We start from the raw sequence: 15,742 nt of genomic DNA, 5'->3' as shown, positions 1-15,742 counted from the left end.
TAGGATTATTTTGAGATTCGTTGGCACACCACTAATCTTGAAGTACTTTTGCCCCATCAAGCCTAGCAGTATTATTTCCGGCATTTGATGGCAAACCACTAATCCGGAAGTATTGTTGCTTTATTCACCTAGTTGCCTTACCTCGCAAAGAAGAAAAAAAAGGAGGAGATGTAGACATGTTATTTCTATGTGCCTAGTATAGTAAAACATTGGTTCTTTTCCTCCTGCATTCTGGGAATTATTTCTATCTTCTCTTTGCTTCTAAAACAGACTATAAGGCCTGTTTATAATCAATCACGCTTCTCTCCCTCTCTTTCACGCACAAGGCTAAAGGTCTGTGCCTGGCACAGATCTTTCTGTATAGCATTCCTTACATACCACACTTTTTCTCTTTTAGTTCACCTTTAGTTCACAATGATGTGTAAATCACAATGATGTGTTAATCCTCAATGTATAATTAATTGTGTGAGTTTATATAACAATCTAAACATTAGTAAACACCTTCTTATAACATTATCAATCTTAGTCATAGGTGGATTAAGAGCTTATATGCCTGTCTAAATACAGCTCTAACATTCTGTCTTTCATGTGCCAAAGATCTATGGAGCTATGTAAGCCCGCCTTACATACAAATGAGCCAATAGGATTTCAGTTTCTTTGTCTTGTATTGAGCCAATCAGCCACTGGCACATTCGTGGCCATGCTTTTTGTAACTTGGAATAAAAGGAGATGCTGTGAGGCTAGAGGAGAAAGAATCTCTCTCTCTCTCACTTTCATCTGGCACACACGCAAGCTCTCAGAAAGAAAACATCTCGTTGTCTGTCTTTATTCATCTCTACAAGCCCCCAAAATCCACAGGCTTTTGTTAAGAGACAAGAGTACTTTTATCATGTATCGGTGTAACAAAACACAAGATAATGCTGAACCAGATATATGATTGGGAACGTGGTAAGAACATCGTGTATAAATGTGCTTTTCTTTAATTCTAACATTCTGAACTTAAATAAGTTTGATTTATATATATTTTTATTGTGCAAATGCATTTTTAGATTGGCAATTTTTGTATTTAAACTAATAAACCATGTGTGGGCAGGAACAAATATAACACAGTAAACCATAAAATTCACCCTAAACAATTAAAGCCCAGATTTCATTTTTTAAAAAAATGCTAGCCATTTACCATATTTTTCGCTCTATTGGACGCAGTTTTCCCCCTCCAAAAATTGAGGGGAAATGTGTGTGCGTCCTATGGAGCGAATGCAGGCTTGTGCCATAGCTGCGCGCAACCCCTCCGGCAGGGAGAGGCTGCACAGGGCTATGGCTTCTTTAGCCCCACGCAGCCTCTCCCGGCAGGAAGAGGCTGCACGGGGCTAAAGAGGAAGCCAAAACAGCGAGCAGGATCCATCCCACTCGCTGCCTTGGCTTGTGACATAGCCGCGCACAACCCCTCCGGCAAGGAGAGGTTGTGCGCAGCCTGTACGCTGCTCTTTGGGGCTGGGGGGGGAAAAAGATTTTCCCCCTTGATTTCCCCCCCCCCCAAAAAAACTGGATGCGCCCTATGGTCCGGTGCGCCCTATGGTGCGAAAAATACGGTAAAAGGCCTGGGTAAACAGTAAGATCCTTTACCTGGTGTTGAAAAGACAATAAATAATGTTTCTAGGGAAAATATTCCACAGCTGGGTGCCACCACTAAGAAGCCATGCACTCTACCTCTTAGAGGCCTTCTGTAACTTTTGAGCAAATTCCTTCTGACCCCATACATTCCTCACTACTCAATTTTATAACGTGCCAAATCAGCACAGGTCCACAAAGGATCGGGTCCTCATTAAGATCCACAGAATCCTGTTCTTTACATGTCACATGGAGACAGTAATGCTACAACACAGTATTGGTCAAACAAGTTTATTGATTGCATTTGGACACAGGTGTAAGTGATAAAATATAAAACAATTTTTAAAAGAAAAACAGAAATTATATATTTATATTCTTTTCTTTTTTAAAAAAAATAAATCACTCTACTTCAATGGACCAAACAACTTAATCACTTCAGCACACACAGAGTTATGGCTTTTACAAGATCATTCAAAGCCACACCAAACCGCAGCAAGCTTTATTCTTAAGACTGCCTCTATTTATTTATTTTTAAATACATTACAAAAATAAAGAAATTATTTTTCCTGCAACTTTTGCCTTGTGACGCATTTCTCATTTGCATTTTTTTTGGTGCACAGAAAGGAATAAAAATCTTGCATTGATCACACGTCACTTTGCCTCCATTTACTAGGCCCAAGTTCTAACTAAACGAGGTACGGCTGCAGCTCCTGGTGGTGCAAACGTCAAAGTTTTAATTGTGCCTCCTGCGAAAAAACTATTTGCACACTCAAAACCAGGTTTCCGGGGAAATATCCTTTGCTGCAGTCCTGTGTCTGGGCATCGCATTTTGAGGGCATTATTAACAAGAATACATCCAGAGGAAGGCAACCTGGATGATGAGGTGGTCTGGAAACTAAGGTGATACCCCTAAGTGTCTGATGCTCATAAGTGACCAACAGAAATCAATGCTAATAGCTACGAGGAATGGTCAAAAGAGCAGGGTATGTTCTGCCTGGTGAACCTTCACCAAGTTGAGGTGGGGGACACACAACAGCTGTCTTCAAATATCTGATGATTTGTCAAGAAGACGAAGCAGAGCTGAGTCCCGCCTGTGTCGTATCACACCACTTTAAACAGTCATGGCTCCCTCCCACAAATTATTGTGGGGATTGTAGTTTGCCAATGGCACTGAGAATTGTTAGGAGACCCTGCTATTCCCCTCACAGAGCTACAATTCCCAGTGTTTCCCGGGAAGTGGGTTAAACCACTCAAGACTGTAGCTCTGCTGTTCGGGGGGGGGGGAATAGAGGTCCCCTAACAACTCCCAGCGCCTTAACAAACTACAGTTCTCAGGGTTCCTGATACAGGATTGCCTATACAGTGGTACCTCGGGTTAAGTACTTAATTCGTTCCGGAGGTCCGTTGTTAACCTGAAGCTGTTCTTAACCTGAAGCACCACTTTAGCTAATGGGGCCTTATGCTGCCGCCACGCCACCGCAGCATGATTTCTGTTCTCATCCTGAAGCAAAGTTCTTAACCTGAGGTAATATTTCTGGGTTAGCGGAGTCTGTAACCTGAAGCATATGTAACCTGAAGCGTATGTAACCCGAGGTAACACTGTATGGAATTATACGACGCCCCAAGCCATCTGGAGGCAATCTTGTACAGTGGTACCCCGGGTTACATACGCTTCAGGTTACATACGCTTCAGGTTACAGACTGTGCTAACCCAGAAATAGTACCTCGGGTTAAGAACTTTGCTTCAGGATGAGAACAGAAATCGCGCGGCAGCGGGAGGCCTCATTAGCTAAAGTGGTGCTTCAGGTTAAGAACAGTTTCAGGTTAAGAACGGACCTCCGAAACGAATTAAGTACGTAACCAGAGGTACCACTGTACCCTCCAACATCTCTCCAATGAAAATAGGGACGTCCTAAGGGGAAGAGGGACATTCCGGGACCATATCAGAAGCCGCAATGGCTTCTCTAAATCAGGGACGTCCCTGGAAAATAGGGACACTTGGAGGGTCTGTTATCGGATTATCCCAAATTATGAGAGGGGGAAGGGGGGGGGGAATCCTAGCCACACTCTCCAAAACATGCCTATAAACCTCCATCATTAAGAACATGAGAAGAGCCTGCTGCTCTCAGTGGTCCATCTAGCCTAGTCCTGTTCTCACAGTGGCCAACCAGATTCCTGTGGGAGACCCACAAGCAAGACATAAGCACAGCAGCACCATCCCTGCTTGCCGTTTCCAGCAACTGGTACCCAGAAGCATTACTGCCCCTGATCTTGGAGGCATATAATAGCTGTCAGGGTTAGAAGCCATTGGCAGCCATCTCCTCCACGCTTTGGTCATGCCCCAAGCCCAACGAAAAAGCCCCAAATTATTGAGCTGTACCTTCGCTAAATCTGTGTGTTCATCTGGAGTGCATTCAAGGCTCTATTCGTTCATGGTTTAAAAGCAGGACACATCTCTCGTCTTGCACACCTTCCTTTTCAGTACTGTGTGTTATCAGTAGGCCTCCTACCGACACTTAAGAAATAAAAAGAGCCAGCAGCGTCAAGTGCCAATACACAATATTGTACCAATACACCGAGCGATGTTTAAGGCGTGACGAAATACGGAGGTACTAAAGTGGAAACAGCAGCAGTAACTGACTGTGTCAGCATTTCCCATGCAACGCCAGGTGCATACTGGATAAAAAAATTTCAAAGTACATTCAGAAAGATAGCACATGCCTCACACGTGGTATGTGTGTCCTTAAAACACACACACATACTGCATAACCAACAAGACCCATAAATTCACGAATAAGCTTAATATGTATTTAGTTCTTGTCTTTTCCTGGGAAGAAAAGGGGAACAGCCTGGTTGTGTCATAAAAAATCCAATCTGCATTTCCAAGACTTTAGTCTCTTGACAAAAAGGAAATTGATCCATTAAATGAGTCCTTACCAACCAATGACGAACCAGAGGAATCTCTTGGTTACACAAGAACGTTTTGAGAACCTTTCCCAAAGATCCCGTATTAATTGGGAGATATTTGAAAAATACTTAATAATCAAATTGGATCTGTAACTAGCCGTTTTATTATCATCATGTATTGTCCTGTTTGTTAACTGAAGTATAAGAAGTATAGCCATATATTTGTGGGTCTTCTTGTTCTTGGCATGTTATATAGGGACTGTTACTGAACACAGCACTGCATTTTTTAAACAAAAACACCATCGAGATGATCTCCATGTAGTGAAAAATGGGTACACCGTCACTTTGCACATGTGGAACTTTTTATTTCGGCAGAAGTAATGGCTTGTGAATGCCGGGCGTTTGCCACCCACTCTTCACACTGAGCCTGCGTCCTGAAGGTCGGAGTTGCCAAACAACTGAAATCCCCTTATTAACAGTCGCGAGAAGGAAGCTGGAAAGTCAACACTTATTCCCTAAAGTTCACCAAGATGCAAAGTCTCCAGGATCTGAAACACACAAACTGTATGCACGATTATACACCTGAACTCTGTTTGGGGAGCACATTTGTGAGTCCACCTACACAATATGGCCCAGCTACAGACACCGCTGAATATTCAGCATTCAACCCTTTTAACATTCCCAGATATTTAAGCAAAAGGGTTTGCTTTTATCTATCTATCTATCTATCTATCTATCTATCTATCTATCTATCTATCTATCTATCTATCTATCTCAGTTTGCTTTGCACGTACCAGTACCCGCAAAGAAGGGAGACGCAACCCAAACCACATGCAAAGGCAACTGTAATGGAGGTGTAGATTTAGCAGGACAATGGCTCACAGCTCAGTGGTTCTGCTTTTTTGCATGCAGAAGGTCACGGCTTCAATCCCCCTCATCTCCAGAAAGGGCTGGGAAATTCCTGCGTCTGAAACCCCTAAAGGGCCACTACTAATCACAGACATCACCGAGCTACTGGGAACAACGTTCTGACTCTGTATAAGGCAGCTTCCTATGTTTCGAACCCCCAGTCCATAAAGCGTGCTTGTAGGAGAGGCTGCTAGTTCAAAACTCTATGGCAGCTTCTCCTTTGCTTCCCCTGAAGTGGTTTTTGGGTTTGTAGGCCATCCAAGGACTGCTCTGGGCACACTGCTAGTGTTTGCCAAAGCGAGAATTTAAGATACACTCACCTCCGAAGGGTGTGCGCATCTTTAATTGATAGTGTCCAGGCATCCCATGCTAGTATTTGAAGATGCAAGTGCGGTGGTCTTTAAGGATGTGCACACTCATGTGTGACATTCTCACATCACCTGTGCATTGTGGGAAATGATGGGGTAATATCAGTGTTCCCTATGGCAAGCTCCCTACCTCCACCCCCAGCCCAGCCCATCTCTTTTACATTACCTTGCAACACAACCCCTTCCCACACATACTTCAGTGAGGATTCAGCTGCTGTAGCTCAGTGGAAGAGGATTTGCTTTGTGTGTATGCATGCATGCAGAAGGCTCCAGGTTCAACCCCTCGCATCTCCAGGCAGGGCTGGGAATATCCCACTCCTGAAACCCTGAACAGCCACTGCTGGTCAGTATGGACAGAACCGAGTCCGATGGACTGATGGTTTGCCTTGGGGTAAAGTCGCTTCCTGTGTTCCTATAACTGCTCCTGTCCCAATCTGGGAACAGCACCCTGCGATCCTGTCGCCGTTCTCCTAACCACACATTTCCCAACGCATTACAGGCTATGCTGCAAGAAGCCTCACACCTGAAGTTGCTATCGAAGCCCTCGGCACAGAGGCGAATCGGCTGGTGAAATCTGCAGGACGTGTAAGAAAAGCTAAAACTTCAGTCACTTATGCAGCTTGCGGAATACTAATGCAGAAATAATATGCTGTGCAAGAGACAGAAGGGAGAAGGGGGGGGGATGAATACAAATCCATTCTTACATATAATGCCTTGTCTGCTGATTTAAATGCAGAGAAAACTTAAGTGCAGACTTAAGACTCCTTCACTTAAGCGACTCCTCCAAACTCCCGGTACTGTCTAACTGAAAAGCAACCTAGCATTTGCTCTGGAGGAACCGAGTTCAATGAGCTTCACTCCCTAGAAAGCTCACTCAGGATTGCAGTTTGCAGGATTACCATTGCCCATTGGGACTGGTAGGGTGGAAAGCAGGGAGGTGGATCCAAAGCCAATGGCAGGTGCATCCAACTAATTTTGCTTTTGTCTCCATCGTAATTCTGGTATCGTCTCCATCCTTTCCCCTGCCGAGGTCTGCAAGGGGCGACACTGAGACTAAGGGGAGGAGGCTAACAGGTGGCGGGGGGGCTGGTTGCCATCAGGAAGGCAGGCCGGTAGGGGCTGGCTGAGGTTGGTGGGGCATTGCCCCAGCCTCCCACTGAATCCTGTATACACTGACTGGGTAGTAAGTACTCCCAGTGCACATGATTGCACTGGAAAATATGCACAATTAACAGCACTTGAGTGTCTGCCTGGAGGAGACAAGGAGACTATGAAGTTGCAGAATTACGAATGGCAATCAAGAGTCCATTTTTTAAGGCCCTCCCCAGGACCCCACGAAGCAGGCATTAGCAGTGCTGCGCATATGGCTCCAAAGGGCTTGCTCCCAGCTAAATGGGTACACTAGAATTGCAGCCCAAGGCTCGACTTCCTGTGTTACATCACTCAGGTGTTAGATGCAAAGCAAAATTCACGTTAAAAAGAAAAGCCAGTCTTAGCTTTGTTCTCTTGGAGAGCGTAAGATCGAGAGAGCAGTTGCCATTTTGCCTATAATCACACGCATTGCAACACTGAAACATCCATATATTCAACACATCAAAGGCTGCAAAATTACACATTCAGTTATGATGAGAAAAGGGGGTTCCAGCTCTCCCCACAACTGTTTTTTTTTAAATCTGCCTTAAAAAGCAGACATGACACAGCTTGATTTTATTTTTTACAAAGACACTCTTAACTTAGAAGTGCTTGACAAAAGAGTTAAAATCAAAGTGTGTTGATTTTAACCTTTCTAGGCTAATTCATTGTAGCAGTCGGGGGGTGGGGTGGGCAGGGGCTGGCTTACTGAAGAAGTTCCATCAGGATGTCAACATATATGTAGGGTTTGTGTGGGAGCAGAGACTATGCCATTCACTTCAATGTTAAGGCCAACTCTGAATGCCCAGTGGGAAAAGCACACACAGAATGAGAAAATGGGGAGTTCCTGCAAAAGTTGAGCTCTGCATGCCAGTGGACTGAAACTAGCAAGATATCACCAATTCTGAATTGTGCCCCCCCCTTTTTTACAGATTTGCATTTTAGTTTACCAACTCTGCCTCCCCCTTTGACCGAGCAAACAGGAAATGCTGTCCATGATTATCCACAGTTCCTATTTATCCCCTTCCACACACATGATTCTCAATTTAAATACTTGCGCCACGTAACTGTGTTACCTAACAGCATCCCTTTCAAAAGTCAAACATGTACACTTGTGCAAAATGTGGTTTGCTTCTTAAATATAGCCCAGCTTTTCCTGTTCAGATTTTTCTGTTTTGGATTTTGTGCAAAAAATAAATTGTTTTGGTGGTCGCTAGGGCGTGCTACGCAGCATCAACAAGCCTCTGCTGTATGAAAGCTGCAGCCAAGGCCTTCCGCACCCCTACAGCCTAATAGACTGCACTTTGCCAACCTCCCCTTCTCCCCTTTTTGGTGTGACCCATTCACATGGAGAGCTGTCAAATCTGCAGTTTGAACTGGTAGGTGCTCGTTTTCCACTGGTCGACGTCCGCATTCAGCATGGTGCGCTCGGTGAAGGTGACGTGACCTGCCGCATCAATGAGAATAACTGTATTTGTCCTAAAGAGGAAGGAATAAGAGCATCAAGAATGCTTCTAGGTAGACAAAGAAATAATACGATGTACTCGATTTTTATTTTTATGTTTTTAGGTTTGATGTTACTGTATAAATATGTTATTAGTATTTTTTTTCTTTTAGGAGGTAGCAAAGTGGGTGAAAGGAGTAACAAACCAGAAACGGAAGTTGGGGGAAGCCCAGGAGGGGAGGGAGGAAGGACTGCATAGTAAATGTTATGGATATGAAATGTATTTAATGAATGAAAAAGAAAAATGTATAATTTTTTTTTAAAGAATGCTTCTAGGTAACCAACTCCTGGGATTCTAATTCTTCGCTCTTGAAAAAATAAAAAATCCCCAACTTGCACAGTGAACCAAGCAGCAAGTTGTTGGGGTCAAAAAGGAAGGAGCGAAACTAATTCAATTTTCTGTTGTCACATTGCTAAATTCAGGCTTTTTGCTTTTGCTGCACTGCTAAGCCCACCAATGGTAAAAGTAAAAGTAAATGACCCCTGGACAGTTAAGTCCAGTCAAAGGTGACTATGGGGTTGCAGCGCTCATCTCACTTTCAGGCCGAGGGAGCCAGTGTTTGTCCACAGACAGCTTTCCATTTCATGTGGCCAGCAGGACTAAACCGCTTCTGGTGCAATGGAACACTGTGACGGAAGCCAGAGCGCATGGAAACACAATTTATCTTCCCGCTGGAGCGGTACCTATTTATCTACTTGAACTTTGACATACTTTCAAACTGCTAGGTTGGCAGAAGCTGAGACAGAGCAACGGGAGCTCACCCTGTCATGGGAATTCAAACCGCCGACCTTCCGATCGGCAAGCCCAAGAGGCTCAGTGGTTTAGACCACAGCACCACCCATTACCTGTAAAGCATACCAAAACAAAGTGATGGATAAGGAGAATATACCAACCCCCCCAAACCCCCAAAGAACTCCTTCCTCCTCCACCCCGTTTTGACATATTAAAGTTTGGGGCAGATCTGGATAAACAGCCCCCCAAGTCTGCAAATTCACTTGCTGTAGACTCAGTGACTCTACAGCACAACCAATTACTTCTAGAGGGAACCACTAAATCATTTAAACCAAACGTAACGGACGGCCACATTTTCTTGCGCAAGGGTTCTCCCTTACCTGGTTCCATAATCAGGGCAGCGGACGCATACAGCTGCATACTTGTTCAGGATGGGGAGGATGTAGTCCTTTCCTTGATCCTCAATGGCGGGATCTGGCAGCTGACTGGAGACAGAAAGCAAACCAAATGGAAGTGGCACAACTTCTGCTCCTTCCAGCACACGTTTCCCACCATAGATATCGAAACCTCGAGAGCACACAGTAACGTGATAAGCGGTCAAAATACCAGCAAGGACAGCCTCCCTGGGCTTGGTGCTCCCCAGATGTTAATGGACTGCAACTTCCATCAGCTGCAAGCCATCATGGCCAATGGTCAGGGGTGATGAGCACCAAGTGGACAAAGGCCGGTCAAGGGCAAATTACAGGAGATGTCCACCAGGTTTTACTTGGGTGCCTACTGACTTTATTGCTTGACTTCTGTTTTATTTTGATGGTTCTCCTATATAAGATTTGTGGGTTCTTAATATATGAGGTTTTAACAGCTACCCAAGAGGTAGTCTTCTTCCCCTCTTACATACCCTACCAATCACTTCATTCTGCAGGAGAGGGCATCCCGTCAGGAGGCCAATTCTGCATGATGGACAGATCCAGGCCTTTAGTGTGGTAGCAACACTGATGCTTTAGGACTCCCACTCATTACATATCAAAGAGGCACTTTCCCCATTTTCCCCCCTGCTTTTGCTAAAGACAACCCTCTTCCAACAAACCTTTATCCCCGCTGGTATCTACCGTATTTTTCGCCCTTTTGGATGCACCATCCCATAAGGCGCACCTAGTTTTTTTTGGGGGGGGGAAATAAAGGGGGGGAAATGATTTCCGCCCCAGGCGCGGGGCTGGGGTGGGGGAAGCCCGAGCTTCCCCCGACCCCAGCCCCCAGAACAGGTAACTCTCCGCAAGCCGTGGAAGCCCAGTGCCGGGCTCCCGCACCTTGCGGAGAGCTGTGCGAAGTCTGGGCGCGCTGAGCTCAGCGCGCCCAGCCTTCGGCATGCAGGCAACTCTCCGCAAGCTGCGGGAGCCCAGCGCAGGGCTCCTGCGGCTTGCGGAGAGGTGCGTGAAGCCTGGAGAGCGAGAGGGGTCAGTGCACACTGACTCCTCTCGCTCTCCAAGCTTCAGCGAAAGCCTGCATTCGCCCCATAGGACGCACACACATTTCCCCTTCAATTTTGGAGGGGGAAAAGTGAGTCCTATAGGGCGAAAAATACAGTATATTGAAGCTAAACTGATTTTAGGCATGTGCTGCTGTTACTTTAAACTGTTTATCTCTCTCTCTCTATATATATAATGGTTTCAACTGTTTTTATACATGTAATTGTTTTGTATATGTTTTTGCTATACTATATATTGCTTTGGGATGCCTCATGGGAAGTAGATAATAAATTAAATAAATAAACGCATTGTGACTGCAGCCTACTTTGGGAGTCTTTTCCGTAATGAAAAGCCGTCTGGAAATATTGCAAATAAATATTGCAAATAAATAAGTAAATATGCTTTCACACACACAAAAACCACCCATCCCTGGTGTGGAAGATAATGAGCCAGATGGAACAATTGCCTGGCACCATTATCAGGAAGCTTCCTATTTTTCTCTCCGCTAATGCAAGCAACCGTGTACATAAGAAGGAATTTAGTTCAATACACTTAAGACTGAAAGCATTAAAAAGCACAAGACGAAAAACCGACCATTTTCCCACAAGCATTCTTATTTACAGGCAAAGCAAAGGCTTAGAGTTGCCGATCCCCAGGTAATGACTGTACATTACAGCCAAGGCACAGACTTACGGGTCTTGGTTGTTCATCACTTTAATGAGCTCTTGCACCAGATCTTCCTTCACAAGGTCCTGGCTGTGCCTGATGACATCCGTGAAAAGCTGCTTTCCATACTGAAGCTTCTTCCATGGTGTATCCAGCAAAGAATTGCTCAAGCCATATACCCCTGCATGGGAGGAAAGGTGATAAAAGCTTATGAAAGATGAACTCTTTATCTGCAGTCATAGCTCAGCAGTACAGCATCTGAGCTAAGGTGGTCTCAGGTCCCGGGCATCTCCTGAGAATGTCCCTTGTCTGAAATCCTGAGGAGCTGCTGCCAGTCACTGGGTTGGTGAACCAAAGGTCTGACTTGGCATGTTCCATTTGACAATGAAATCAAGAGCTGACACACCATAGCAAACCACCCCCAACTCTCATTCACAGTTATTATGCGAGCGGACTGTTCAAAATGGCTGCTTTTGATGACATGCTCTACACATGAAAGAAGGCCCACTCTTGAGCAGTACAGTGGTGCCCTGGAAGACGAATGCCTCGCAAGACGGAAAACTCACTAGACGAAAGAGTTTTCCGTTTTGGAGGTGCTTCGCAAAACGAATTTCCTATGGGCTTGCTTCGCAAGACGACAATGTCTTGCTTGTTCCTGCTGGTTTTTTTCCCTTTCCCCCCCTTTTTCTAAGCCGCTAAGCTGCTTATCAGCTGATCCGATCAGCAGATAAGCCGCTAAAAGCCGCTAATAGCGCTAATCCGCTAATCCGTCAATGGGCTTGCTCCGCAAGACAAAAAAACCGCTAGACGAAGAGAATCACAGAACGGATTCTTTTCATCTTGCGAGGCACCACTGTACAGTGGTACCTTGGTTCTCAAACGCCTTGGTATTCAAATGCCTTGGTTCCCAAATGCCGAAAACCCAGAAGTAAGTGTTCCGGTTTTCAAACGTTTTCCAGAAGCCAAACATCCTATTCGGTTGTCCGCTATCATTTCTGGGGTGCCTGCACCAATCAGAAGGGGCGCCTTGGTTTTCAAACATTTTGAAAGTCAAACGGACTTCTGGAACGGATTAAGTTCGGCGCTTTTGTTTTTCCTATTTATTTTGCATTTTTGTTTTTGAGGCTTTTTCAGTTAATTTGTTTTTGTGACTGTGTGGAACCCAGTTCAGCTACTGATTGATTGATTGATTGATTGACTGTGTGACTGTGGAAATGGATAAAACCCCCCCATCCAAACCATGACTATCATCAGTGCAGGTAAGAAAATAATAATTTTTATCATCTGCAATACTGTCTTATTTATTTTATAGTACAGTACATTGATTATTGCTTTCATTTTATGCATCAATGGTCTGGTTAGATAGTAAAATTCATGTTAAATTGCTGTTTTAGGGGTTGTTTTTAAAAGTTTGAAACAGATTGATTCATTTTGCATTACTTTCTATGGGAAAGGGCGTCTTGGTTTTGGAACACTTTGGTTTTGGAACGGACTTCCGGAATGGATTACGTTTGAGAACCAATGTACCACTGTGTGTCTGCATATATAAGGCCATCATGGAGGGACCGAGAGCATTGTACTTTCTGTTATACAGACAGCTCCCCATTTATGCACGTTCAAGGCATGCATGACCGTGCCATCCACCAGGAAGTGACACGGAAAGGCGCCAAAGCGGCCCTAAAAGAGCATGAAAACAGTCAAAATGGCACAAACACAACATCAAGCAACCCCATGAGACTTTGCAAGTGCAATCCCAGGAGTCTTGCGCCAACCTTTGAGGCCTTTGGAGAGCCGGAGTTTGAGAAAGGAGGTTTGGAGAGAGCAATTGTGGTGGTCTGGTTGGTTTTTTGGGTTTTTTTTAAGGGTTTCCAGAGGTTTAGGAGGAGTTTAGAGGCTTTTTCAATGGTGTATCCCAATATACAGCTTGGGAACATAACCCCTGTATATATGGGAAGTTGCTTGTACTGCCCCTAATATGATGATTCAGGAGCTGGATGCCTGTGGAAGTTCTTCAAGGAATTCCCCAATTTTGGGTGGTAGCCAATATTAGTTCAACTCGAGAGCAGACCCGATGAAGTTAATAGGCAAGGCTAACACAGGCCCCTTAGGTTCAGTGGGCCTATTCTGAGTAGATAGATCTTAGCTGGATACAACCCTTTGTTTAGATTTGCTTCCCTTTATAGAAATCAAGAGAGGTCCAGCACCTACATAGTAGCTATATTTGCTATTATGGTTTGTAAGATCAAACCGGGACGCAGGTGGCGCTGTGGGTTAAACCTCAGAGCCTAGGACTTGCCGATCAGAAGGTCGGCGGTTTGAATCCCCGTGACGGGGTGAGCTCCCGTTGCTCGGTCCCTGCTCCTGCCAACCTAGCAGTTCAAAAGCACACCAAAAAGTGCAAGTAGATAAATAGGTACCACTCTGGCGGGAAGGTAAACGGCATTTCCGTGTGCTGCTCTAGTTTGCCAGAAGCGGCTTAGTCATGCTGGCCACATGACTCGGAGGTTGTACGCCGGCTCCCTCGGCCTATAAAGCGAGATGAGCACAGCAACCCCAGAGTCGGTCACGACTGGACCTAATGGTCAGGGGTCCCTTTACCTTTAAGATCAAGCATAAGCTGGTGACAGCCAGTTGTCATCCAATCCAAATGTTATGCCTTGTTCAGATTGTTCTAAATCATAATTTGTTTCATTGCACCTCTGTCCCACCTTTTTTTTTTTTTAAAACATAGTGGCACTCAAATTGGTTCAAAGGTGGTCTCCCATCTAGGGAGACTGACCAGATCCAAACCTGCAAGCTCAGTGCATCACGTGCCATAGCAATGCAAGCAGCTTACTTGAACTTTGCAATGTGGTGTTCTTTTTATCCTGTGTTATGACTTAAACAATAGAATTTGAACTCTGACCAAGTCAGTGTTTGCAACAGAATGCAAATCAAAACCAGGTTAATCTCAACCCAGAATTGTGTGATTACCTAAATTTGTTTTCTTTTAAATTTCCATTTCCCTGCCTTACAACCGTTGGCATTAAAGGGGAGGGGGGAAATTAACATATAAATTAAATGTTTAATATATAAATATTAGCATATATACCCACCTGATAGCTCTCAGGGCTGTCTATATATGGCATAGGGCAGGTGGTTTTAAAATAGATTCTATATCTGGAAAATCTCATGTTTATTTCATTTGGCCTTTCCCTACCTCCAACCCAACAATGTAATTACTTATTTTATTTTAGCATTTGGAAGGGTCCTTTTAAGACACTATGAGCCCACAAGGAAAAGAGGGAGATCCACCCTATCCCTCGACAGTAAAATAAATTGGAGCTGGGGGGGATAGGACGACTTGAGTGCATATTCTAGATACTTAGAACTGTATAACAAAAATCGTCACCATTTCTAAAAGCTCTGTATGTTTGAAACACTTGGTCGAACAAGGTGTGCATCAATACACAGCGTGCTTGCTGGACCAATTGTACCAGGGCACAATATTCCTATTTTATGGGCACATTTGTAGCTGCCTTACCAGACACAGTATTCCTGAGCTGTGTTTTATTGGTTGTTTTCATAAAGGCTGCTGTGACATGCCATGTCCTGAATCGATGGAAATACAGTGGGGTTGGAGAGCCATGTATTAAATAAAATGCAAACAAGAAAATGGACCATCTCAGCCTCTACCATAGATGTATTCTTTTACACTGCTATGTAATGGTGAATGGTGCCCATTGGGTACTGGTCAGACAGAAGGCAGGCAGACCTATATTATTATTATTATTATTATTATTAGCATACCAGCCTATACCCATAGATCTAAGGGCAGTTCGCAATACAGTGGTGCCTCGCAAGACGAAAAGAATCCGTTCTGTGATTCTCTTCGTCTAGCGGTTTTTTCGTCTTGCGAAGCAAGCCCATTGATGGATTAGCAGATTAGCGCTATTAACGGCTTATCTGCTGATCGGATCAGCTGATAAGCGGCTTAGCAGCTTAGAAAAAGGGGGGGGGGACCAGCAGGAACTCGCAAGACATTTTCGTCTTGCAAAGCAAGCCCATAGGAAATTCGTTTTGCAAAGCACCTCCAAAACGGAAAACTCTTTCGTCTAGCGAGTTTTCCGTCTTGCGGGGCACCACTGTATAAAGTTACAATATAAAAAACACAAAGTACATAATAAAAACAAAGACAACCTGATAATTAACCCGTCCACAACACATTTTAAAAGGGCATTAGATGTCATGTTAAAGATGTTAAAGAGGAATGTTTTCTCCTGGTGCTTAAAGGTGTATAATGAAGGTGCCAGATAAACCTCTCTGGGGAGAGCATTCCACAACAAGGGAGCCACCGCAGAAAAGACAATGGCAGGTGGAGCCAAACCCAAGGACAGGTGGAACTTGAGCCAATGACAGGTGGATCCAATTACCTCTGATTTTGTCCCCATCCTCTCCCCTGCTGACC

General features: G+C 44.5%; 1 protein-coding gene across 4 annotated transcripts in view; it reads right to left on the bottom strand.

Annotated features, from left to right (window-relative positions):
• Positions 1 to 1,886: 1,886 nt before the first annotated feature.
• TANGO2 (transport and golgi organization 2 homolog) overlaps positions 1,887 to 15,742 on the bottom strand; it is a gene marked incomplete at its 5' end in the record, with an annotated part of 94,681 nt that continues 80,825 nt past the window's right edge. For 3 of the 4 annotated variants that reach the window (XM_082203396.1, XM_082203398.1, XM_082203397.1), the window contains 3 exons: positions 5,285 to 8,405; positions 9,544 to 9,648; positions 11,323 to 11,476. In XM_082203396.1, coding sequence (XP_082059522.1) covers positions 8,285 to 8,405; positions 9,544 to 9,648; positions 11,323 to 11,476 — 380 coding nt within the window. In that variant the 3' untranslated portion in view covers positions 5,285 to 8,284. Of the gene's footprint in view, positions 5,236 to 5,284; positions 8,406 to 9,543; positions 9,649 to 11,322; positions 11,477 to 15,742 lie in introns of those variants that run through there. The other variant, XR_014214499.1, reaches the window with a different exon arrangement.

The sequence above is a fragment of the Podarcis vaucheri genome (genome assembly GCF_965113315.1).
Source record: "Podarcis vaucheri genome assembly, chromosome: 16".
Taxonomy (NCBI): Eukaryota; Metazoa; Chordata; class Lepidosauria; order Squamata; family Lacertidae; genus Podarcis; species Podarcis vaucheri.
Note: the sequence above shows the minus strand (reverse complement) of the source record. Positions and strands in the feature narration are given on the sequence as shown.